This window comes from Cuculus canorus, chromosome 15 (assembly GCF_017976375.1).
Source record: "Cuculus canorus isolate bCucCan1 chromosome 15, bCucCan1.pri, whole genome shotgun sequence".
In the NCBI taxonomy this organism is placed as follows: Eukaryota; Metazoa; Chordata; class Aves; order Cuculiformes; family Cuculidae; genus Cuculus; species Cuculus canorus.
In genome coordinates this window covers 14,731,443-14,746,393 of record NC_071415.1, presented here as the reverse complement: position 1 = coordinate 14,746,393, position 14,951 = coordinate 14,731,443, and the positions used below count along the sequence as shown (strand labels likewise).

Below are 14,951 nucleotides of genomic sequence, written 5' to 3'. Positions count from 1 at the left end.
ACTCCTGAACCAAATGCAGCAGCTTTCTACATTCCAGTGCCCACTTATCAGTAAACTGTTGCTAGCTGACTCCTTCATTATCAACTTCCAAGGTCTTCAAGGCAAACAACGCCAAGCTCTAATGAACACTCCCAGCCCCCCTTGTCTGCTTTCGCACATCAAAATATTACTTCAGAAATGTTCACTTATGGCAGAGTGCCATGTGAGGTAGCTTAAGAGAATGAAATTAGCATAAATAAACCTCTTGAGGACTTTCATTATGCCTCTGTTTACATAAAAGGTTTAAAGTACTCTAGGTCATGAGTGACTTCTGCTCTGTAGTGGTTTTCATCATGGCTAAGTTGGCATTGGGTTTTAGCCGAAGCAAGAGTGAATCTTACTTGACAGCAGTGCTACTGTTCCAGCTGCATTGCTTTCTTAATGTCATTGTAGACTTTTCATGCTCTAAATGTGGTATTGCTAAGACAAAGCATTAGATTTCTTTTCCCTTTGTGAAGCTGTTATTTAATACAGAATTTAAAATACAATTATTATAAAAGGAAACTGAAGCATCTTAACTATTACAAGCATAGTTTAGCATAAAGTAGTTCTTATCATAGTAGTTCACATAATTTTTACATATTTTGTTTGTGTTGCTGAATCACTAGACATTCAGGGAAGCTTCTAGTAAAACATCTGTACATGCAAATTTCAAGAAACTGTCAGCGTGTTTGACTACAAAAGAACTGTTACTTCTCAGTTTCAGTGAATGTGGGAAAATTGTATGAAAACCTTTTTTTTTACATCAGCTGTTCTACATTGCCGTAATTATGAAAACTCTGCTTTCTGCTACCAGAAGTTCTTTTTCCTGCAGTAAGGCAGTGTCCTTGAGTTGGGTACACTGGCAAAAATGTAGTTGTACTGATACAGACTTCTTTATGTGTAAGAGCACATTGGCAGCTGTAGCTGTTCCACTAAAGTAATACTGGTGATCTATGGAAATAAAGATGTGGGCTAGAAGCCTCAGTCAGACTAGTAGTAATGAGAAGTTTTTGTGTATGTCTGTTTAATAGTGTTCCTACCCAATTAGGCAGCAAAGGGATAAACACTGCTGGATTTCTTCTATAGCACAGAGTCTGCCTTTGGTACCAGCTGTCCTTTGCCAAGATAGGTTTTGTTTTCTATCCTTTCCCTCCCTGGCTCTTTATCTGAAGTATTTTTAGCCAGAAAATGCCCTCCTTCAAGATGGTAGCTGTAAGTAGCTAAGGGTAGTTGGGCTGAAGAGTGAAGCAGTTGAACTCTTTCTGTTAAAATTGTAACTCTCGAGCTATAAATGTGAAGATGTACAAGCAACGAGTGTTGTCCTGGGTTTTCTACCTTTGTTTGCATAGGAAACTTTTGTAAGTGGGTTATTTGCTCTACAGTGTATGATATACTTTTACGCTGGAATTGGATCTCAGCCTTTTTGCTTGCTTACTGAATGTGTTATGAAATGTAAACTCTTAATTTTTTAAGAAGAATCACACATTTTTGTAGGGGATGTATTCTAATATGGATTAGAAGCTGGAACTGAGAAGTTTTGCTTGAGTGCTGTTACCACATTTACCTTCATACTTTGTCTAACTAGGTTTTGTTGCTTGGTCTGAATGTATATGCTTAATTGGGAATAAATGTTGTAGGAGCTTGCATTATTTCCTCAACAGTTGGATAACCTTGGCCATCCGAGTGTTTGATTCACGTTACATTTGTTTTATTGTGTGTGACAGATGGATCAAAGTCTCAAGTTGCACGTCAGAGTCTAAACTACATCCAGGAAATTGGAAGTGGCTGGTTTGGAAAGGTGAGAAGTTATCTTTTAGTATTGTGTTGCAGCTTGAGTCTTATTCCTAACTGACCAGGCCACTGCATTCCCTCTAAAATGGTGCTCTAAGAGAAGAAAAAGTCATAGTGTAAGAAAAACTGAATTTGCAATTAGAAGTTTCCTTGCAAGCACTTTTTAGCTGTAATCACAACACTAATTGGTGCTGCTTTAATTTACATGTAGTTTCTTACCAGAGTTACCTATTAGGTAGACGTTTCCCTTCTATGACTTTTAATTAAAACATTCCTGCTATTACCAATTCTTTCTAGGAAAAAAATCTTGTGTAAATAAGTGATCTTCACAAGAACTGTATTTTCTGAAAGCTTATGTAGATCAGTTGTCGAGATTTATTTGGTGTAGGTGTTTAATTATCAAAGCCCTGCATGCATTGACAAAAAAAGCCATCAAATCTTTTTTACACTGTGTCTTTAGCTCTTGTTTTTCTTTGCAGAGAAACTCTGATTTTTTTTTTTTTTCCCCCTGATTAGAGACACAGTGGTTGTCTTTTTCAGGTTCTACTTGGAGAGATCTACACGGGCACCAGTATAGCAAGGGTAATAGTGAAGGAGCTGAAGGCAAGTGCAGGTCCCAAGGAGCAAGAACAGTTTTTAAGAAATGGAGAACCGTATTAGTAAGTAATGCTTTGTAGCTTGGTTAACTTACGCACTTTGTACTACTGTGTATGATTTATTGCTCAGCGTCATTGTCTCTGCTTGCCTTCCCTTATAACTGAAATACATGTCTTTAAAAAGTGAAATACAGTCAATCCAAAGTGAGCAAAAGGGTTTTATAGAAATAAAAATAAGTTCTCAGCTTACTGAGTTCGGTAGTTATTGTTAGTGACTGGAAAACACACTTGGTTTGGTTTATCAGATTTTCTTCTACAGCTGTTTGGAACAAATTCCTGATGCTGCACACTAACGTTATCCCTAATTACTTTCCTCTGGGAACTGAAGTTTAACTCCTGTACTTGGCATTCTTGTTAGAAGCAGGGGAACTGGCAACGGTTTGTTACCTGATGCACATTAATTTCCTTAAAGTTCCCTTTTTGAAAAAATTAAGAGCAAGATAGTGTTCAGGTAGCTTGTAAGGAGGCGTATGCACAAAAAAAGTACAGTTGTTCTGTATGACTGGGAATCATTGGTCTGACTGGACATGCCAACAGGATTGTTTGGTATTCTCTTCCCCTTGTGTTATGCTTGGAGGATACTCAACTCTAGGGGTTGAGCCCTATTATATTGGAAAGGAAGCTGCTATATTAAAGGGAAGGTAGTTACTCTTGCTGTGTTTTGGGAATAATGAGAATTCTCTGAAGAATGAACTGCCACAAGTTAATGGCTTTTATAAATGGCTGGGAAAGAGAGGCATGTTGTAGTTCACTAGACATACCTTGTGCTGTGGTTTACCTTGCCTAAATGTGCTACAAGAAAGCTGGGGAGGGACTGTTTACAAAGGCTTGTAGTGGTAGCACCGGGGCAATGGGTATAAACTGGACAGGGGCAGATTTAGACTGGACATTAGGAAGAATTTCTTCACGCTGAGGGCGGTGAGGCCCTGGCCCAGGCTGCCCAGGGAAGCTGTGGCTGCCCCATCCCTGGAGGGGTTCCAGGCCAGGTTGGGTGGGCCTTGGAGCCCCTGATCCAGTGGGAGGCGTCCCTGCCCATGGCAGCGGGTGGGACTGGATGATCTTTAAGGTCTGTTCCAACCCAAACTATTCTGTGATTCTGTGACAAGTGAGTGGTCATAGAGTGCTTTCTATTCTTAATGCTTTCAGATGTTCTAGTTTTAGGCCTAAATTGTTGGCAGTTGTCATCCCTTCTTCCGCATTGGCACAAGTGTTTTTTAAACAATTTAGAAAAAGTAACTGATCTGCCTGGGAACTAACCTGGCTAAGAGAAGATTTAGATTTAGCCTGATCAGTTCTTTGGTGTAGTTCGCGGAACAGTTGCATGCACTTACTTTTAATGTAAAGGGTGGTGGGAGGATGGGTGTGACTTTCTTATGGAAGTGCTGGTTTTTGTGGTTTTGGATCCTCTGGGTTTCAGCTGCTGTTGGTGATTATGCCGCAGCAATATAAAGGTACAAAAGGAATCTGTGGCTTTGGATACTTGCACTTTCTGTTCATGCCACCTCACATCAATGTTGTGTTGAAGCGTCTGGTAGGGATTTCAGTCTGTTGTGTTATACTGCAAATAATGTACACTGTGATCTTCCTGGCTCTGACTGTATTTTTTCGCTCCAGCATTCTTCAGCATCCGAATGTTCTCCAGTGTATTGGGCAATGTGTGGAAGCCATTCCTTACCTCCTAGTTTTTGAGTTCTGTGACTTGGTAAGTGCACTTATTCGAAAGTCTTGAGTTGGTTTTCCATTGTATTTACTGCTCTTTACTCATGAAAGGATTTGTTTTCTTTCTGGGCATTTGTTTTAAAAACTGGAATTTCAGAAGATGCTTTTTCTGGCTTAGAGACAGACCACAAGTGTAAGTTTTTGTTGATACTCTTCAGTTAATCATGTAAATTTTTAGGGCTTGTGGAATGTTCTGAAGAGGAATATAGCTGTTCAGTCTTTGAGAACAGAATTACTGATCTCTTGCAGATTGCTTATGTCATGTAATGGGGAGCTTGGAGGGGAAAGGGCATCGCAGAAGGAGCCTTTCTATTGCAGCCCGGTATCGCATGTGCATGTCCACAATCACATCCCAGATTCTCTTTGCTGTCTGTGCAGCCTTTGTCTGCTCTTATTACCATTTCTATGAAAATGTTGATTGAGGAAACAAGATTTTCTCCCCTCCTTCTGTGCCCAAACTTTACCCATGCTGGGCAGATCTGGGCTAAAATGCGGTGGTAGGCAGGCTTCCAGGATGGGTCATGAATGTACTGTAAGAGCTAGAATTTTCAGTATCATCCTTGTCTTGTCCTAATCCTTTCTGTTATTGTGGGGTTTTTTCCCTACTTTTTTAAATTTTTCTTTCCTCCTCCCTGGTCCTGAACACCAAAAGAAATGCTGAGAGCACAGCAAAGGGTGTTTTTGGTGGTCTCTGCTCCGCTGTTCATACTGCAAAGGCCACTGAAGATGGGAAGGATAGTTGTACCAAAACCTTGCTCAGCCCCTCCTTTCCTGGGCTTGTGTTGGAATGTATGTGAATGTTGGGAGAAAGGGGGTAGTGTGCACATACAGAAACGTTGGAACTGCACCCAGTATACGCAGAGTTGTCAGAGACTGTGGATTTCGGATATGGTGATGGAGCAATGATCTGGAAAGATCTGGGTTGTTTATTTTAGCATAAATGCATTATTAAAAGCCAAACAACCCAGAACTCGAGGTGACCATTTAAACATTTGTCTTAGGAGCTGCTTTTAAAGTCTGTGGTCTAGATACCATTTAAAGTGGAGTTCCTTGAAAAATGTCAAGGCAGAAATGAACTCGGAAATGCATGTTTATGTTATTAAGAAGTTTTTCAGAAGTACTATAGTTTGTTTATAAAATTCAGCAAGGTCCTTTTTTTATCAGCTTCATTTAAACTCAGGTGCACAAATACAGTTCTAGTTGCATCAGTTGCCTCAAGCAATTTAAATAAGTGTTAACACGAACTCTTGAGTCTTCTTGAGAAACATCAGTTAATCTGTGACCTTAAATAACTATATTTATCATTACTGCTCTTTTGGTCAAATTTATTAGCTGTGGCAAATTAATGATGCAGAACTGCTGGTAAAATTCTTTTCCAAGTGGAAGAAATGCCTGAACTTGTGGCTGATCAAAGTTGAAGTGTTCCAGTTTTGCTAAGAAATAAAAAGTAGGTGCCTATGGTTAACAAGATAATGGATTTTGTAGTTTTTCAGTACACAGAAATGGAATATTTCCTACTAATTTTAAACCTGCTACTCAAACTGGAGGGAGGTTTTTTAAAAGGACCGTGAAAGAAAATTGCGTTTTATAGTCAAGCAGATATACATCCAAATGTTTAATCAGATTTAATTGCTGCCATGTTTTTAAATAGTTATGCTGTTTAATCCAACTTTGAGTTTGAAGATAGAGCAACTTTTAAAGATTGCCCTACTTTAAAGTATACAGGGAGAAAAAATATCCTTGTTTGATGCCTGATGATTAATGCCAGAAATTATCATGATCCTGCAGAGTAATCTGGAAAGAGTTTTACTTAAGGGGATAAAATAGATTTTCTCTTTAACTGGGGGCAGTAAGCTTGACAGCCAAAGTGGTAGTTTTATAAATTCAAGTGTAGTTAGGTAATTTATTAGGAGTGGAAAATGTATGTGCTGATTTCTATTCGAAATGAACTAAAGCTCGTTTTTAGAAAATTGTATGTTGGAGTGAGTTAAACATGACTTTCATACTGAGTCTGTCTGGCTCACTTAGCGCTCTTGTTAGAGCTGAGTATCTCCTAGATATCGTAGTATTTTATTCACTGTGCACGCAAATATACAGGGGCCGGGCAGACAAAACAGGGTTCGCAGTTCTGTGCAGAGATAGAGACGAGAGCAGTGAGTTAGCTCAGAATTGCTGTATGTCACTAATTCTTACTGTAGTCCCGGGGCCTAATGTGGGAGATTGTAATATTGGGGTCAGGGGAGAGGAGAGGCGTGAAGGAAGCCAGACAGCACTGTTTATAGAGGAAGGCCTCCCTGGGTGGCTTTTTTTAGTAGACAGGTTTTTAATGGAATGTCAATAGACAGATATTCTAGAAGTTGCTTTTTATCGCTGTGGCTGGGGTGACAGTTACTTGGATTTTTGAGGATTTTAGTAAGTGATCTCAAAAGCTTGTAGCTTCACTTGTACCTTTTTTCCTTAAATTGGGTAAATTGCAGGTATATGGGGGTGCCTCTAAAACATGCAAGAGTCTGATTCTTCAGCCAAAAGACCATAGGAGCAGAGGCAGTTGAAGTGATTGAGTAGAGGTTCTAGAGCCTGTGGTGACTGGAAAGGATGACAAACGTTCCGGTTTTGCTAGCAGTCATCTAATGCTGTGCTGGAGCTTTTTACCTTGTTTTACTGGTATTTGATATGTATATACAACACAGAATAAGCTTGGTTTAATCCTTTGTTCTTATGTGGTTAATAAAGGAAAAAGATGGCAAATATGTCAACTGTGTTGGATAGGAAATGTAAATGTCTTCAGATGACAACTTCTTTTGAGGCTCTTTCGGCAATGTAGGCTTTGTTTTACAAGTTTGGTGTATTGCACAGTGAAAAATGTGGCTGTTCTACTAATGAACACAGTCGAGAGGGTACAGCGGTTGTTTTCTTTGCAAACCTTCACATTTTTAGCCTATATTTGTAGCCTTTTTTAGGGCAACTTGACCTTGTCAGGCTGCTCGGGCAGCCCTGCTGGATTATCAGTTCCCAGGCTCCTTGGCACTGAAAGGTCTTGGTCAGAGGCACTGGAAACTGTGGTGCAGAGATACCAGAGCTGACTGTCTTGGCAGCAACACTGAATGTCACGTAGGTGAACTTGATTTCTTGGCCCTATAAACTGCTTATACGTTTCTGTTCCTTGAGATTGCTTGGTTGTATACGCAGTAACATTTAGCCTGTTTTATCATGTAAATCAAGTTGCTCTATGTCCCTCGCTTTGCAGAGCTGGACGAGAAGCAAGAGAGGTCAGTGGCCATATTAGTTTGCTTAGTATGTTGAGGCAGTCTTCTATGAATAGGTAACTGTTCACTGTTAAACATTGTAGCATGATGCCAGGTTAAAAATAGTGGTAGCTGGCTTATTAACTTTAATATATTACTCAGCTGTGTGTGGCCAGCACTCTGTCAGCCCAGCAAATCCTCTAATGGATTGACATAATTTATGAGCAAAGGAAAGTTATTCAAATGTGGAAGTAGCATCAGTACTGTGAGGCTGATTTGCCTATCAAATTCTTACAGGAATTGTTCAAGTCCCTGAGCAACTGAGATCAGCAGGATGCAGTGTCTGCCTGGAATGAGCTGTAGCTTGCTTTAGGGGTGTTGCTGTCAGTGTAAGGTTCCTATGTGCAGTGGCTGGTTCTTTGTTTTGGGCTTTTTTTAATTACTGCCACTTGAAAACATTAATCTTCAAATAATAATAAAAGATCTTTACAAAGAAAACTCAACTGGAGAGTTCAACAAATCTGTTTAATAATCATAGTCAATATCGCTATGAGGCAAACTAGATACATCAGTGGTAGGTGGTTTAAAAAAAAAGGGGTGTTGACCATTCATGACAACTTCACAAACCGTCTGTTGTGTTCAGAGGCTTTGTGCTCTCAGAACTGTTGAATATTTCTTAAACTTACATAAGTCTTACCAATGCTCCGGTGGTATTGGCGCTCTGTACCACACACCACTTCAGGCATTTCGGTGCGGGTGGTTGCAGGTACTTACACTGTGAAGCAGCGTTGGAGGGAGGAGGCAAGGGTAGTGCTTTTAGCCAAGAACTTCAAAGGGGGCTGTTTTGTGGTATTGTATGACTTGGCCAGTAGCTTTCCGGCTTGGTGGAAAGTGTTGAGTAGAGATATTTGGTAATCTCACTATACTTTTAAAACCCTGTAATCAGTACCTGCTGGTTTAAAAAATCATGTTAGCTCTTTGTTTGGGTGTTCATATGAACCACGTGTGGAAAGAAAACTGCCGAACAGGAGGGTACGCAAATAATGCCCCAGGCTTGTGCTCTTACAGAGGAAGAGCATATTGAGACTTATAAAGGCAGCTGCACTGATCCTGCCTAGAACTTGGAAGCATGGGAAGAAAGGCAAAATGTAGTTCTTCATGGAGTCCCAAGAGAGGAGGGAAGAGGCAGAGTTGTCAGAGGAAGTGGGAGAGAAAGCGGGGCCTTCCTCAAGCATGATTACTGAGCTTTTTATGTGTAGGTGTCGAAGCAGTGATCATTGCAGAACTGTAGTTATTCAGATATGTATAACCTTTGACATTTACTGTGTTAAGAAGTTTGTCCAGTAAAGGGCCATTTTGTGGCTCCAGTGCTACCAGGGCATTTAAAAATTAGAAAGTGGTTCCTTGGTGCATTTCTGGCATCATAGGAACTTAATCCACCTTGGATTAAGTAACCTAACTGGTTATCCTGTGTAACCAGTCCCTGTTCTAATGAATGACAAGGATATAGGAGAGTTTGACTTTCTTCAGGCACTTACTGCCACCTAGAGTCAGTTCAGCTCTGTATTTTGTACTTGCTTATATTCCTTAGGCTACGCAATTGGGAATCTGTCTGTTACGGATGCTGTTCATTTTGTAGTTCTTTGGAACTAAGGTAAATCTGCTTTGGAAAGGTAAAAAGGGGTGGGTGTGTTTACATGTAAAATTTATCCATAGACACATGAGACACTGTGATATTAAAGCCATTATTGTATGTCAGAAGAGTCTTTCAGGAAATGTTCTTTACAATGTATTTCCATAGGATGCAAATACCTTAATGTTACCTGATTAGTAGCTAGAACTAGCATAAAGAGAATGTAATGAAAGCTTCTACAACATTAAACAGTATCAGAAGTTACACATGCTTTCTGATGAGGTGGTATAGCTACTTGCAGCATAAGTAGTCCATATAAAGCAGATGAAGATAGAATTGCCGCTTGTGTACTGTAGAATCTACTCATATTTTTTAAAACTGAGATGAAGTTGTTTTGTACGGGAGCAGTGTCTGCTTCTAAGTAGACTGACTGTCCCACTGCTTCTTTTATTAAATATAATATAACCCAGGATTTTGGCTGTCCAGCCCGTCACCTCAGCTATCGCTGCACTGCTAATTTGAGTGCACCACACAGACATCTACTTCTTGAACTAAGAATTGTAAATTCCCATCCTCAATTAAGCATGAGGAGTGAGATGCTTTGCTTGTAGCTCCATAATGTATATGAACATCAGAGGAATGGGAAGTTTAGTGATCTTCATTCTTTTCTGAACATCAGAGCGCTTCTTAGCCAGTGCAAAGATTGTCTGGCCCAGAATTTAGGCAGACAATGGACAATTCGAGCCCAGAATGTTACGCTGGTGAAACAGGTTGTGATGTAACACATTGTGCAGTCTCAATATGAAAATACCAAAGTCTGCATTTTAAATAATAAAAATAGGAATTCTAGGTTAAAAACCCAACAGTGAAAGTAGGAACAATAATGGCACGAGAAACTTGTTCTCCTCCCTTCCTTGGATTTACTTACATAGCCTTACTTTTCCTCAGTGTTTGACAGCTTTCAGTTACTTTCCCTGTATTTCAAAACTGTTCTTTTTTTAGTAATTTATGAAGTGCTTCTGTGGGCTCATTCGTTGTGGCTGTTGCTCAGCATTGCCAAGGTTCAGGAAAGCTGCCACCACCCTCTGATTCTGTGGAGTGTATTTACTGTGCTTTTTACACCTGAGGCTCTGGTGAGCTGGCAATGTCTGAAACGGTTTTCTCTGGTCTCTCCCTTCCATTCCCTTGCAAATTCCAGACAGGCAGCTTTGCTGATTTGGACCACTTGACAACTCATCTTATTCAGAAACAGACACTGTTTTTTAATGGGAAGTAGTATTGTGTGGCGGGTTTTCTATGGCAATTTACAATGTTAATTACTAAATGATTTAATTAAAAACCCTTACGTACAATGTCATATGTTTTCGATGACTTCTGTAAGAATCCTTATGGAGACTGGAAACTGGAGATTTCTTTATAAGTACAGTTGTGGCTAGTAAGTGATGTGGTTAGTTGGTTCTTAATGAAATATTTTTCAGATTCAGCTAACGTACAAGGCTCTAAGTATTTTCAACTTCTTTTACAGGGTGACCTAAAAACTTACATCTGCAATGAGCAAGAACACATTAAAGGAGATTCACGAATAATGCTGCTACAGAGAATGGCATGTGAGATCGCTGCCGGACTCGCTGTAATGCATAAACATAATTTTGTGCATAGGTAAGCTTTCCAGATAAATTGCACTCTAAAATTCATGTAGATATTGTCATTAAAATCCATGTGTATTCAAGTTTTAAAACAGATTTCTGACTTGCATATCCCAGGTCGCAAAGATGCAATGCTTAAGAAGGTGCTAATTAAACTACATGACTTACCTGATAAAACCTTTGGTATCACAAGTAGTTCACCTTATTTTGGGTTTATGTTGGGTCAAGCTTTTTTTTGCTGTACAAACAGCACTCGCATCATCCCTTTCAGTAAGTTAGGAACTTGTGCTAGAATTTAACACATTTGCTTCCACTTGGAGAAAGCAGAGACCTTGTGTTAAGGAGGAACCTGAACTATTACACTGAAGTCTTAAAAGGCCCAGGTGTAAACCTTAAAAGGTCCAACAAAACCCTGAGAAAACCCCAAAGCCTGGACACAGCTGGTGGCTGATGGGAAGAGCTGTTCTTTTAACCTGTTAAACAATTTGAGGTGATGTGAAGGGTTGTACCAACAGTGTCTGTCAAACCGATCATGGTTTCCTATATGGCAGCAGCATGGGTCTGTAGGCATTTTCAGTGAAATACAATTAAACTTGAGAAACAATTATTCTGTGGATCTGCAAGATTCTCATTGTAAATGTTTACTTCTAGCAACACTATCCTGATGCTGTTAGAGTAAGTGGTAAAGCTCCAGCATCAGTGATTTTGTTGTTAGTGGTAAATTCAAGCAACTGAAGTTTTACTTGCTCTTCCAGGATATTTATTTTAACAGTATAAAACAAATCACAGAGCTTTGGGATGTACTTGAGGGTTACAAATGTGTTTGACCTGTGTAGTTCAATGACTCTGGAAAGGAAAACATTTTCTTTCTTTGAAGTAGGGAAACCGTGTGGCTTTCAGACTGTTTGTACACACAGAGGCAGTGGTAGAGTTCTTCCAGGGTGCTAAATTGCCTGGCACCCTTCTGTGAGACTAAGAAGTGAAATATTTGAGCAATTGGTCTGTGGAGCTCTTTGCTGTCACGGCTGCTGTTCTGTAGTAACCGTGCAGCTTCGTTAAGCTTGCATAAATTTCTGAGGCTGCATGATGGGTTTGCTAAAATAGCTTCTTGGTGTTATTACAGCAGCACTGCTGGTTATAAGTACTTGTGGCCTGGTTTATGGTGGAAGCTGGAAACAACTTCTGTGTGTGTTCAGGAACTTTTCTATTTGATTACTAAAGGGTTTTATTAAATCTGTTACTACTCCTGGTCTTCTCGTGGTCTTTTCCACAGCCTATCTGTGGTTCCAGTTCATGCATAATGTGTGGTTTCGTTATTTAGTGGAACTTGGCTGTAGGTGTAAGATATTACTAGTTGCTTAGTATCATATTGTAAATCGTTAAGTGCTCTGAATTGTTGATAGATTTTGCTCATGATGATTAAAATGCAAGACAGGCAGTGACAAGTGTTAGGGAAAGAAGCACTTGTGTCACTCTACCATGTGAACAGCCTGAGTAATCTACATTGGAGGGTTATTAGTAGACTAAAGTAATTGTTTGTAAATTCTGTATGTAGCTGGAATGCTTGAGAGTGTACTTCACCGCTCTGAAGAAGTGACTACAGTCTGAGCCTTTTATAAAAGACAGCATAATAGTCTAGGGCTTTTTCTTATCACTATGTTTAGTTTTCTTTGGATTCCAGAACACAGAATCTACTTGTGTGGCTCTAAATTGATTCTGAGAGGGCCTAAGGGCAATCGTGTCCTTGTGGGCACACAACAAATCTTGTCCAATAAATGCATTGTAAGGAGAGACCCTATCGGTGTCTGTTTTTCCTGAAAGTGATTAATATAGAATATTGTGTCCATGGTATTCCAGTGAGATCTGGGATCAGTTGTTGGCTTACATAGAGTCTAAAACTTAATGAAAATGTAAGGAATGAGAGAACTGAGAGACCTATCCTAACATTTAGTTTGGATCAAAATTGTAGTTTTGGAATTCATCTCCCCTGTTACTGTGCCTGGGTTTGATTTCCTCCAGAGAATTACAAAGGTAGCTCCCGCAGCGCACCTTTCTAGTGTCGGGCTTGTTCAGCCTTTGGGATTTGGGTCTAGGGCGTCAGGCCACAGCTCATGTGAATGAAATTGCTTAAGTGTACGTAGTGTGGATGTTGAATCCTCAGTACTGGTTGTTCTGTGTTACTGAGCTGCTCCTCTCATGGCCTGCTGCTTGCTACTGGAACATAGAACTGCGCAGAACTCCTGCAGTTTTTTGTGGTGGTGGGATGTTTTTGTTTTGTTTTTAGAATGTCGTTGGCTTTTCATTTGATACTTTGAGCCGTGGCCTGACTGTCCACCATACCAGAAGTGTCACTTTTCTTAAATCACCTGTCTTAATTTGCTTTGAAGACTTCTTGGTTTGGCCTCATTATTTATTTGTTTGTTTTTTCAGTGACTTGGCCTTACGAAATTGCTTTCTTACATCCGATTTAAATGTCAAAGTAGGAGATTATGGTATAGGATTCAGTAGATACAAGGTAAGTTAATCTAGTCGTGTCTTTTTTTCAAGGGTTTGGGGCCTGCAGTTATAGGAAGCATACTTTAAGGTTATAAATTGATACTGGTTTGTCCTTTACTTGAGTAATGGCCTTTCACAGTGTAACTGGCAAGTAACCGTAGCAGGCTCCTCTAACAGGATAAATGATCCTTCTAGAGATGAGTGGAGTTCAGTAGAAAGAACTTCTGGTTAAGTATCTTTTTAGGTCCTATTTACAGTACTGCTAAAATATTGTACTAGAATATGCACAAATTCATTTTAATGTTTTAAGAAAGGAAAAATTCCATCAAATTTGTTTAAGAAAATTTAAGAGTATTTAAATATGTCAAGACAATTAAAAACTCGAGGCATTAAGAATGTTTTCTGGGTGCCAGCCCTCAAACAAGAAGGTGACATTTGTTTTTTCCACTATGCATAGTGTACAGTGAATGCCTTTCTATAGCATTATCCTCTGCTACTTGGGGAAAATGATTTTAATTCTGTTTTTTTGTATAGGGATCATATAAAGCCATACTAAGGAAAGGAATGTCATTTCTGGAAACTGACCCAATGTTTGTTCAGTATTTTTCTGTTTCTTTTAATCAATAATTTAGGAAGATTATATTGAGACAGAAGAGAAGAAACTTATTCCTCTCCGATGGACTGCACCTGAGTTAGTAACAAGTTTTCAAGACAGACTGTTGTCAGCAGAGCAAAATAAATACAGCAATATATGGTATGTAGTGGGCTTAAATCATTTTGTTGAGAGAATTTGTGAATATACTGCAAAATGTGACACAAATTAGTAAATAAGTATTTGTAGTTAAATTGCATATTGGCCTGATGTACTGCTTTATTGCAACAGGAGTACAGTAGGTTAATCTCTACAAACCTGAAACTATATCTTGCTTTGGAATGATAATTAGAAACCAGTTAGGAGAACAGCTGAATCAAGAGAAGCTGTTTAAAAGAAGTGTATATGCTAATAGAAATAATTGCTGTATATTTGCCAAATGCCTTCAAATGTCTATAAAGGAAGGAAATGATAAATTATTTTTCCAGTAATAATAGCTGTGGATGATATAAAAAGTTGATCCCACTAGAGCCTGATTAAGTTTCATTGGTAGCAGAGTAGCATCTTAATTTCTTGCTTCAGCATTTGAGGGCTGCAATTCACTGTTTATCTCTGCCACCAAAGAGCTTACAAGCTTGGACTAACCCTAATGTTTCTTCATCTTGCTTCTCTAAGTAGGCATTTTCTACTTCTTTTAATATGATGGTTTCTTCTATGGTTGAATCCTTTGAGGCCTCTTGTATTTCATTGCCTTCATTGGCGTTGCCTTCGTTGTCATTGCCTTCATCAAATTTCTTCTTGAGGCATTCTGTCAAATTAAAATGTGTTAACAGGTTCTGAAGTTATTATAGAGCCGATGGAGAGTGAGATTTGTTGTTTCTTGCCAGTTATGCTTTTCGTAATCCTTACTTTTTTAGAAACGCAACTTTAAAATAGCTCTTAGAATGCACAGTGATTTGCTGCTCTTTTTCAGGTCCCTGGGTGTCACGTTATGGGAGCTGTTCGAGAATGCTGCTCAGCCTTACTCAGACTTCTCTGACAGAGAAGTCCTAACCCATGTCATAAAGGAGAAGCAGGTGAAACCCTTCAAGCCCCGTCTGGAGCAACCATACTCTGATAGATGGTAAACTGTAGATGTTTTTTATTTATTTT

At 39.3% G+C, this 14,951-nt stretch overlaps 1 protein-coding gene across 1 annotated transcript in view; it reads left to right on the top strand.

Moving 5' to 3' along the window:
* The window catches only part of LMTK2 (lemur tyrosine kinase 2), a 38,184-nt gene that overhangs the window by 14,496 nt on the left and 8,737 nt on the right, over positions 1-14,951 (top strand). The window contains exons 4-10 of the mRNA XM_054080572.1: positions 1,746-1,819; positions 2,353-2,471; positions 4,083-4,170; positions 10,591-10,724; positions 13,142-13,226; positions 13,840-13,961; positions 14,773-14,922. Coding sequence (XP_053936547.1) covers positions 1,746-1,819; positions 2,353-2,471; positions 4,083-4,170; positions 10,591-10,724; positions 13,142-13,226; positions 13,840-13,961; positions 14,773-14,922 — 772 coding nt within the window. The remainder of the gene's footprint in view (positions 1-1,745; positions 1,820-2,352; positions 2,472-4,082; positions 4,171-10,590; positions 10,725-13,141; positions 13,227-13,839; positions 13,962-14,772; positions 14,923-14,951) is intronic.